The following is an 11,653-nucleotide window of genomic DNA, read 5'->3' as shown; positions in this document are numbered from 1 at the left end:
AGAGAGACAGAGAGAGACAGAGAGAGACAGAGACAGACAGAGACAGACAGAGACAGACAGAGACAGACAGAGACAGACAGAGACAGACAGAGACAGACAGACAGACACACAGACAGACACACAGACACACAGACACAGAGAGACAGACACACAGAGAGACAGACACACAGAGAGAAACATGTACACCAGTTGTCTGTGTTTTCAGCCCTCCTCTTTGCTAATGGGTTTTTCTCCCCTACAGTATTTCATTCAAGGCTCTCACAAGCTTTACTCCCTGCCCGACTCTCCTGCTTCAGGGACAAACTTGGGTTCCCCTCAGTTTCTCCCCACAAATCAAACCAGGTTCTGATGTGTGGGTTAGTCCCTCAAATGTCAAAGCTACAAAAGGCCCAGATCAACACTCCTGGCCCATCCCCAGCTCTGTCCCAGGAGGTCTCCATGCTGGGAATGCCCCTTCTCCCTCTCCCTTCTAGTCTGTTCCTTCACGGAGCCAAGTGAAAAGCTGGCAAATAATTCAGACTTTGATTTCCCGTGCAAACCCACTGTGAAATATTTATGAAGCATGACTTGAATAATTAATAGTTTCTCACAAGTCTAAAACATGTTTCCATAACACCCTCTCCCACCCGGAGCAGACCCCTTCCAGCCAGTCCCTGCATCAGCACCACAAGCAATGAGGCTAATAGCAAGCAGCCATCCTTTCCAGCATTTGATGCAAGAGCCCCCCATAGCCCAGGGGCGCAGAACCCCAGCTGACAAACCCAGTGTTGTCTCTCTGGGGACAACAGTGGGGCAAAGCCACCCCTTGGAAATAGCTGATCACTGTATTTTACTGAACAAGAAAAACTGTCATGGGTCCTGGTGATAACCATTTTGGGGCCCAGTTCCCAATTATGTGACTGGAGAAGTGGAATACCTTGCCCACACCATGATACCAAAAGTCCCTTGTCCTTGGGTTGAAGTTCAAGCCACAAGGCAAAGATTTCACACCTAGCTGAGTAACATTAAAGCCAAGGCCAACGAGTGTGTCCAGGTGAATGTCACCAGGGTCCCCAGTCTGGGATCTGGGTACAGGGCAGTTGGTTCGGTTTGCTGGTCCCCAAAGGAGGCTTCCAGCAGGAGGGCAACCATGGACGGCCCTGTGAACCTCGTGGGCTCAGTTTCAGGACAGAGTTCTTTTAGTGGGCTGTGGCTGGGGAAAGGAAAGAGAAGTCTTCATTTAAATGCAGATACAGGCTTCTCACCTGGGACCAGGGAAAGTTTTTCCATTAAAATGCTAATGAAAGAACAAACTGCAACTCCAAATCCCTGGCAATCTAGGGCTGTGCTCCCCGCCCCCACCTCCGCCCCGCTCCTCACCTCCAGTCAGGGCAGGGGGCTTGACAGGCCTAGGAGCTTCCCTGGGCACAGTCCTCAGAGAGAGACCTTTGGCCACAGCAGGTCCCCTTGGCAGGCACCAGGAGTCTGTTTACTGGCGAAGTGGCTGGAGATCAGAGCTCTGGAGGCAGGTCTGTTACAGTACTTTTTAGCTAGGTGACCTTGGAGAACTTAGTGACCCTCTCTGAACCTCATCTATGAAATAGGTAATGATAGTCATTTTTAAAAAAAATCATTGACTGGGTAATCATAGATACCTTATATGTCTCTCTCACTATAGATAAAACCTGTCCCTAAAAACAAACAAGCAAAACCTCAGTACACAGAAGCTATCATGACTACTATTAATTCTTGTAGAGATGAAAGCACTTGTCACCGAAGAATATAAAATGCCTTGCAGAGGCCTCATGCGTGGATTCTAGAGAGAAGCCCCTCAGTAGGACATGAGGCACTGCCTAGGGTCTGTTCCAGCCTTCACCCATCCCAGCATGCCTCAGTCCTCTTCTTTTCTACACAGACTCTGACCCTCGCAGATCTGAAGCCCAGCCGAGGTCCCATGTCTGGGGGGACGCAGGTTACCATCACGGGCACCAACTTGAATGCAGGCAGCAATGTGGTGGTGATGTTCGGGACCCAGCCCTGCCTCTTCCACAGGTAACCCATGGGCCCAGGAGAGGGGCCAGACAGGTAAAACCCCTGGGAGGGAAACGTGGGGTCCCACAGAGGTGGATCAGAACTGCCCCTCACCCAAGATGATTTTTGTGAGTCCCCCTAAAAGCTGGCACCTTCCCTTCCTTTGTTTGAGGACAGTGGCTATAATCCCTGCATTCCCTGTAAAGTGGGGGAGGTATTGTGCGCCTGCCCACAGTTCAGCCTGGTACCCTAGTACCCTTTGTAGAGAATGGGATACCACTGAGAATCCAGCCTAGAACCAGAAGCCTCTTTAGGTCCAGAAGCTCTCCTGCTGGGAGCTGCCTAGGACCACCCTGTCTGCCCTGAGCAGGTTGTCCCAGAAGGCCAAGGCTGAGCCAAGAAAGGCAAGAGGCCTTCTGCCCTGCTGGGCTCTTCAGCCCAAAGGAGTACACATTTTACCTAGCCAAAAGCCTGGAGTAGAAGCCACAGGGAGCCCATCCAAGGGATGCATTGGGAAATGTAACCAGAGCCAAAGTCCCCAGAGATAAGTGTTTCTGCAATAACTATGGCAGATTCAAAGTCAGACCAGCCTACACCTTGCATTACTGCTAGCCAAGAAGCCAATATTTGGATTCTTTTGAGAGTGTTGAGAATGACTTTGCTCCAAGCAACTACAGAAGGACGGAGGCAGAGGGAGAGCTGGAACCCAGTGCAGCAAGCACCGTTGTAGCCTTAAGAGCTATAAGCCAGGTCTCAGGACTCAAGAGTCACAGGGAGCAGCAGGTGGGAAGGAGCTGATTCCTGCCAAACCCACTTCACAGGATTCTCCCTACAGGGAAGGAATGAGACAGGGAGGAAAGAGCATCACCAGACTTATGTAGCTAGATATTTGTGAAAATTGGGTCCAGGGTTAGGAGTAGCCCAAAGTGTAGACCTCTTGGAAAGGCAGGCTCAGAGGAGTCTTTCAAACTGTCCTTGCCTCTGGCTTGGGCACTCTCTATCTGTGACCCTGTTCACCCTTACTTCTGAGAAACCTGATGCACCAAGAAAGGGGCTGATCTGGGATCACTGCTAGCTTAGTACCTGGGAGCCCATGCTCTGCCCTCCCTTGCAGGCGCTCTCCATCCTACATTATCTGTAACACTACATCCTCGGAGGAGGTGCTAGACATGAAGGTGACTGTGCAGGTGGACAGGGCCAGGATCCGCCAGGACCTGGTCTTTCAGTACGTGGAGGACCCCACCATCGTGCGGATTGAGCCAGAATGGAGCATCGTCAGGTAGGAGGACCCGTTCCCCACAACCTTCTCGCTTCATCTGGCTCTCAGTTTCTCTCTCTCAGACATCAAAACTCCAAGGGAAACCGGGCTTGGTGACAAGAGCCTATCACCCTAGTGACTTGGGAGACTGAGGCCTCTCTCTCGCCAGCCTTCTCCCCATCAGCCCTGTTGTCTGCCTCCCTTTGTTCTTCTCAGATACCAGACTCATCCAGGTCTGGTCCTCATTTCTTGCTCCTTCCCCATCACCCAACACAAATGCACTAAGCAAAATGACACAGGAGGTGGAAGAGGGCATTACAATGCTGCTATAGGAAGAACCCAGACAGGGAGTCGGGCACAAACCATGGATCTTTCTTGGACCTCTTTCTTTAGTAGAGCTCTCCTAGAGAGATGAGTATAGGATCTCAAGAGTATAGAGTGTAGCACCTCCTATCAGAGATGGAGCTGTAGGCATTTGACTGTGGCCACTTTTCTAAGCCAGGAGGACATTATCAGGATGAGAAGGTTCCACGGAGGCTGTCCTTTGTGAGAACCCATTGAGACCATTGGAAAGCTGCTGTTCTGGGGTGCATGGGGGACACAGTGAAGACTTGGGGTGGGAAGGAACAGATACCGTCCATGCTGTTTACCCAACAGATGACCTTAACAGAACCTTACTCTGGACCTGCTCCCTGCTCAGTGCCACCCCCCCCCCCAGGTCAGCTCCAGCCAGGAGGGGCCCAGGACTGGAGAAATTATGAAGACAGAAAAAAGAAGTGCTCTGCTCTGGCTAAGGCAGGGGCAAGCCTTCGCCAGGGGCGAAACTTAGACCAGGGACCCAAGGGCCAGATCTGACTGGATGCCTGAATTTTCGTAAATAAAATTTTATTGGCACATGGCTCTGCTCACTGGTTATATTGTCTACAGTTACTTGCTCGTGACTGCACAGAGTTGAGTAATTGTGACAGAGACCATATGGCCTGTGGAGCCTGAAATATTTGTTGCCTGGCCCTTCACATAAATAGTCGGCCACCCTCTGCTTGAAGACCAGAGAGAAACAGCCTGGCTGGTGAGATGAGAAAGGCCATTGGCTGTCCTTAGCTAAAGTCTGAAGGGGAAACAGGCTGTGAGAGCCATGCCAGACCTTGGCCTCAGAGCCTGGTGATTCAGGAAGGTGACACAGCCCTTTGTGTCTCACTGAAGACACTAGGCAGCGATGCTCTGGAACATTCGTGGCCTGGTTGCGTTCCATTTCCCTTCCTATTGTCACAGAAATTAAGGTGTCATCTTCGTGGTACTCATCAGTGTCCCAAGTCACACTCATGCTACAAGGGAGGTTGGACATACATTCTAGACTGCCAGCATTTTAGCTTAGGTTAAAGAAATCTGAGGATGAACGGGACTCTGTACATTTGAGCATCCTTTAACTGTCTGGGTTATTTGGGGACAATGATGAGTTTATCTGAAACTGAATGTAGAATTAGTGGTTGGGAAGGCTGGGGACTTGGAGACTAGATATCATAAACGCATCTGTAGAAAGAATCCTGCAGGCACAGCTGGAGGTATATGTGTGCATGTGAGCACATGTGTGCATGCAAGACACACTCGATGAGAAAGAGAAGTCATGAGAAGTTTAAAAATGGGAAAATAGATAGATGGCTAGAAACCCATGTGAGTCCAGCTGACAAAGAATCTTAGCTACTGCGGTTAGAAGTGATTTACCTACGACTTCCTGCTTTCCACAGCAGGATGCTTGTCAGTGACTCCATTGACCAGCAATCAGGCCATTGCTCACTCTAGTCCAAGAAGGACACAGCCAAACACAGGGCTGCTCACCCTCCCCTCCAGCTTCTTCCTGGATACGGAGCATAACGTCCTTTGAAAGGCCACACTGAGCTAAATCACTTGAGTCCTCCTCATCTGTGTCCCGTGCCACTCCAGACCTCATTGAGTCTTAGAACATGTCACACCTGTACTCTTAGAAAAGGTCCTGGGCCATGGTTATCACAGGTCTCAGCTAGACTGAAGCTACTAAGGAGGAAATGTGTAGCATGGTTACCATGAAAAACATTGGGCATGGTGCTTGGACCCTGGAGGGTCTGCTGGGAACCATTGAGAACAAGACTGAGAGTGGTGAGGGATAGGGGAGGAGACTCTAGGGCTGAAACAGCCGGCTCAAGTTTGAGAGCCTTAGAGAACTAAGAGGCCATGCTGTCACCCGGGCCTCCATGAGATATACATGTTACGAACAGATCAGCAAGGGACAATGTGGACATCTGGTCACCACTGTCCTCCCTCTGGCCTTCTGAGATGGTTTTCCTTGTTATTACACTCAGCTTCTCATCCTTGTCTTCAAGGACACAATTGAGCTTCCTCATCCTTCTTGTCATGGCTCATCCTGGTGACCAACATTGTCACAGCCACTCTATCTCCTAGGCCTGCAGCTCACACACTCCTTTCTTTCTTTTTGGGCAGTGGGAACACACCTATTGCTGTCTGGGGAACTCACCTGGACCTCATACAGAACCCACAGATCCGTGCCAAGCATGGAGGAAAAGAGCATATCAACGTGAGTCCCCTGGCAGGCCCTTGCCTACATACATGACTCCTGTCATGGGAAACCTCTGTGACCTGGGATGGTGGAGTAGGGGAATTAGCATGGCCATATTTACAGCTTTTGGGCTATAGGCCTGAAAGACTAATAATTTCCACAGTTCATGGGGTTCCATTCTCATTCCACTGTTCCTACACAGACTAACTAGTCATTACCATGCTCACATTGAGCAAAGCCAAAGCTAGGAGACAGCCACTGGGTGCAGTCTGTAAGTAGCCAAGAGTATGGTCCTGGCTGCCTCCTTCATAATCTTCCCATGTCAACCTGATGTAATATCAACTGCACACCAGGAGTCCCGGTGTGGAGACGCTGCTCACTGTTCACTCCTCTGACTCCCACAGATCTGTGAGGTCCTAAATGCTACCGAGATGACCTGCCAGGCTCCAGCCCTTGCCCTGGGTCCCGACCACCAATCAGATCTCACTGAGAGGCCTGAAGAATTTGGTTTCATCCTGGACAATGTCCAGTCTCTGCTAATTCTCAACAAAACTAACTTCACCTATTATCCTAACCCTGTGTTTGAGGCTTTCAGTCCCTCGGGAATCCTGGAGCTCAAGCCTGGCACCCCCATTATCCTAAAGGTATTCCAGATAAGCTTTTCATGGCATTTCAGTTATCGATTATTGATTTCTTACTGGGAGGATGAGAGGGTACTAGTATATGTAATGTATTAACTTGTTTTCTGTTATTGTCACAAAATGCATGACGCAGGATGCTTATAAAAGAAAAAAGCTAACTTGTCTCATTGTCCTGGAAAACGAAAGGCCAAATAATCTTCCTGGAACTTATGAGGGCCTTCTGGCATGTGACAAGGGAACCGGATGGGTAGTCATAAAACTATACATCTCCACATCTTAAAGGTCCCATTATCTCTTACTAATAGTACTAGGGACCAAACTGACAGCATACCACATCTAACACATACCAATTCTTTGAATTTCTTGCTAATGGCGGCCTCTTTCCTGGTCCATCCATAAGATGGATAGCGGGCCATGGCAGCCACCAGCATTTGTGATTCTGACTCATGGTTGAGGATGGTGGCTTTCCTGTTGTTCAGGGCAAGAACCTGATCCCACCCGTGGCTGGGGGCAACGTGAAGCTGAACTACACCGTGCTGGTTGGGGAGAAACCATGCACCGTGACAGTATCAGATGTGCAGCTGCTCTGCGAGTCTCCCAACCTCATCGGCAGGCACAAAGTAATGGTGAGGCTGCTGGGACCCCCTTGTGTGTGGAACAGGCATGAGGGGTGCTGCGGGGGGGTGGGGAGTGGCTCACTGTATCTAGGCTATCGGAGACTTCCAAGAGCACTTCCTGCCCACTGTGAGCTTTCCCACAGCTCACCCCAGAGTTGTGTCCATTGTCCTGCCCCAAGAGCCAGCTTCTTATTCACTCCCTCCCTCTATCCTGGCTGGTACAACAAAAGGAAAACTTTAAATAGAGTGATAAGTAGTGCTAGGAGAGAGAGAGAGAGGAGAGAGAGAGAGAGAGAGAGAGAGAGAGAGAGAGAGGATCTGGTCCATGATATCATTTCTGTATCAGATGGCAGGATGATTCTCAGGGAAGTCAGTTGGAGCTCTATGACTGTGCTCACAGTGTACTTGTGAGCCATTTCCTTATCACATCGACAGTGACTTCCCGGCTCAGAGGATGGGCATATTTTCTAGTTGAGGGGCGGCGGTGTCCACTGTCCCTGCTCTCCCTGGGGAGGTGATGGGGAGGGCTCCTCACTAGCGATCATGCGATCATGCTCTCCTTCAGCCTGCTCTGCTACCTTCCCTCTCCTCTCTGTGTCCACAGGCACGGGTGGGCGGCATGGAGTATTCCCCTGGGATGGTGTACATCGCCCCAGACAGCCCACTCAGCCTGCCTGCCATCGTCAGCATTGCGGTGGCCGGTGGACTCCTCATCATCTTCATCGTGGCTGTGCTCATCGCCTACAAACGCAAGTCCCGAGAAAGTGACCTCACGCTGAAGAGACTGCAGATGCAGATGGACAACCTTGAGTCCCGTGTGGCCCTGGAGTGCAAGGAAGGTACTGAGCGTCCAGGTGCTGGTGCTGGAGTTTCCGTGTGTGCACGTATGCACCTATCATAGGAGAGCATGCAGGCTGGGCAGCAGTGGGTAGTATTAGAGGTTATGTTTACAATCAAGCACATGTAAGTCACTGTTTGTATGCAGGTATATACACATGCCTGTACAGTACATGTATATACACATGTACTGTACCAACCAGCCTGGGCAGCATTTGGAGGTGATGAAGGTCATGTGTGTGTGAGTGTATATACTTACATTTGTGTATGTAAGTACATTAGCCCAGACGGAGCTGCAGTGGAGGGTTGTTATGTGTGTAAAGGTACACATTTGTGTTTGTGTCTTTCATTTTACAAGCCAGCTGGTTAGGTCACAGCAGCCAGTGCTGAAGGTTGCTTATATTCATGCATGCACTTGTATGAATATAAGGGTGTATATGTGTATGTGCCTCCTATTCACAACCCAGCATGCTGAGCTACAATGGGTGGCCCCACCACCTGAGCATTCTAACTACAGAACCTTCCTGCCAGTCTCTGAGCTTAGCCAGGGTCCCAGCCAAAAGCCCTGTCTAGCCATCCTCCATCAGTTTTCTCCTTACTCCTTCCAGATATGTAACCTGGATCCTTTCTATACCAAGAACAGTGTCCAGATTCAACACTCTGGCTTAGGGGCAAGGAGAGTTCACAGTCTCCTCTAGGGAAGACCTGGTGGGGGGTGGGGGGGGGCTGTCTCAACATGGTGCATGTGAGCAATCCCTCAGTTCTTGTCCATCAGCAGGCAGGGAATTCTGTAGGGTTGATCTGTGATTTCAAAGGAAGTGTGTTTCACAGCTTGTATTGAAAAATGTGCACAAGCCACCATGAAGGGATAGCGGCAGTGGCAAACCCAAGTAGGCAGCTTAGCAAGTAGACTTCTATAACCCCAGGACATCCTTCTGTAAGCCGCCTGGGAGAAAGGAGCTGAGCTATTACTCTGTGGGTCATATGTACCCAGTATTAATCCAGCCCTGTACCTGGGCTCAGGATCCTGCAGATTCTCCCTGGGGGAGTTCCGCCTCTTCTGATGGGGCCTAGGCTCCATCCCATCTCTGCATCCTTCAGCTGTCATCCTGGCATCTGCCTTGTGGGACTGTTAATTACTGCCTTTTATTATATTTACACTGCTTAATTTTTTTCTCTGCAATGTACTCTTCCCTCTAATTAGGTGTAGTGATTAGAATCTCTTTTATGTGAGGCAGGCGTGAGGCTTTGAATGTTGGAGGTGCATGGTGACTTCAAGGAAACTGCACACACATCAATCCTGACTCCCTCCCTCTCCTCCTGGCCAGTGAAGCAGCCCAATCAGGAGAAGGCAGTGGAAGGGAGGGGCGCCAGGATCCCTGGGGAAGGAAGGCTCAGCAGGCAGAAAGCCATGCAGTCCCACAGGAGACCCTGGCTTCTGGCTGGGGCCAGTAAGCTGCTAGGACAGAAGGAGACATCTTACAGCAAAGGACATGCAGGACTGGTGACAGAGTACTTTCCAGGATGCCAAGGCAGCTGCTGCATACTCATGAGGCAGCTTGGGCCCAGGATAAGTTTTGTGTAGAGAGTTCACTGTCAGCTAGGAAGCTACCCACACCCATACTTAGAAGACATCAGCCCAGACCTGAGCTTTGAGTATATTGGCACAAACATGTGCAAACACACATCTCTACACTGCAACCTCACTGACATGCTTGCACCGTCTTATCCAGGCACACACTCACATGTGTGCACCCCACTCCTGCCCATGTATACCTCTCCACTGACTCATACAAACACAGACACATGTTCTTTATTCCAGACCTGCACAAGCATGTTGGTCTGTTTTTATTATTGTGATCGAATAACCTACCAGAACCGAATTAAAGGAGTACAAGTTTCCCTTCTCATGATTTCAGAGAGTTCATCCATCATGGAGTAGGGGAGTATGGTGGAATGTTCAACTGATAGCTGTCAGAAAGAGAAGAAGAGAAGAAACAGAAAGGTTCCAGGCCCTACCTTCCAAACATCAATTCCTTCCCAACAGCAATGTCATATTATAAATCCATCAAAGGATGAGTCAACCCATTGATAACTTCTATCTAGTTGTTTCTGAAAAGGCTCTTACAGACATACTCAGAGCCGTGCTTTACTAATCTCTTAGGCACTTCTCAATCCACTCAAGCTAGCAATTAAGATCAACTATCAGTGTATGTGTGTAAGGCTTTGGTGACAGTGCGTATCAAAGAGGCCCCCTGGCTCCCTTTCCACACACACAGTTGCTTACATGCATTGGAATGTGTTTAGAAGCAGTAGGACACCTGTCTCAGATGTCCTAACAGGATGTCATAACAAGAACTCCAGCATCCACATAGCAGAACACAGAGAGGGGATGTGGGTCTGCTTAGCTCCCCACGCTTTCCAGCAAGCCTTGGGGCTCTCCTGCCATGAAGACCCATGAAAACCAAGAGATCTCATGTTAGCTCTACCACAGTCACCAGGAAGGATATGTCAGGATTCTGTGTGCAGTTCAGGGTACTTGTGACATGTCATTGTATCCCACTGGGCACTGGGCCCACTTTTTGATGTCCCTAGAGTCACTTTGGGCCTATGAATTCCTTTTGAAGTACCAACTTTTACCTTAGTCTTAGGTTTAAAAAAAAAAACAACAGATTGAAAACAAATATTGTTTAGGCAGCAGCCATGACTTGTTCTTTGGCAGTATGTGCCAATACTCCTGTTAATGTGTGCATGTATGTGCATGCATGTATGCATGCAGAGTTTTGTGTGGGCATGCACCAAGGAGAATGCCACAGTTTAGTAGGATTGACAGCTGCACCTCTGAGGTGACAAAGGATGGCCTCAGGGGACGCGGTGCCCAGAATGGAGTATGACAGCTTTGGCTCTGGGCTGTACTGTGTGCCAGATTTTCCTAGGGGCCAGCTGGGTCCTTGTGACTCTATCCATCTGGAGGCCTGAGCTGCCCTTGCAGACAGTACCTACATGGAATTAGAATCTACCACCAGATATCACAGCATTTAGGTAGGAAGGGCAAAAGTCTCCCTTCATATCTGTGCAGAAGAAATGGGTTATGATGACAGTCCCTCTGCCCAAGCTTTGTTTGGTTTCTGAGAACTATATGATCCAGAATTGGATGCGCAAACCCCTTTTTACTGGAAGAAATTGTTCTTGACTTTGATAAGGAACCCCAGTTCAAAGTTCTGCCCTAGGCATAGGCTCATCTCTCTGTCTTGTCCACTCTGTCCTGTCCTTCTATATTTCTTTTCCCAACACATTTTGCAAACCAGAGCCCTTCCATTTTTGATCCCAATATTATCACGGGCCTGGGGGATTCTTCCCGTCCCTCTGCTGTTTAAAAGACATAAGGCCCCAGACCAGCTTTCTCTTACATTGATGCTATCTAGTTCTATCATTCGTACATGCACTGGACCACAGACGACACCCTGGGGGCCTGGGTGAGGGCTCAGAACATTCTTGGAGGAGTAACCCTTAGGCTGGCCCCATCCAGCATCTCACAGGATTCTCAGCTATTGTACTACAGGTGCTGTCCATCTTTCACTGGCCTGGATCTTTCCAAGTGGTGTAGGTTAGCTGGCTGGTGGACACCAGGATGTTCCTGTTTCCATAGGCTCAATGATAGGATCACAAGTGTGTAGCACCATGCTCAGGAAATTCATACACACACACACACACACACACACACACACACACACACACA

The 11,653-nt window shown here is 49.5% G+C and overlaps 1 protein-coding gene across 1 annotated transcript in view; it reads left to right on the top strand.

The window, feature by feature from the left end:
- The window catches only part of Plxna4 (plexin A4), a 448,155-nt gene that overhangs the window by 388,636 nt on the left and 47,866 nt on the right, over positions 1-11,653 (top strand). The window contains exons 15-20 of the mRNA XM_021188876.2: positions 1,895-2,031; positions 3,125-3,289; positions 5,744-5,837; positions 6,224-6,463; positions 6,940-7,086; positions 7,682-7,916. Coding sequence (XP_021044535.1) covers positions 1,895-2,031; positions 3,125-3,289; positions 5,744-5,837; positions 6,224-6,463; positions 6,940-7,086; positions 7,682-7,916 — 1,018 coding nt within the window. The remainder of the gene's footprint in view (positions 1-1,894; positions 2,032-3,124; positions 3,290-5,743; positions 5,838-6,223; positions 6,464-6,939; positions 7,087-7,681; positions 7,917-11,653) is intronic.

This window comes from Mus pahari, chromosome 2 (genome assembly GCF_900095145.1).
Source record: "Mus pahari chromosome 2, PAHARI_EIJ_v1.1, whole genome shotgun sequence".
NCBI lineage: Eukaryota > Metazoa > Chordata > Mammalia > Rodentia > Muridae > Mus > Mus pahari.
The sequence above is the reverse complement of the archived record's forward strand: the minus strand, read 5'-3'. Positions and strand labels throughout refer to the sequence as shown.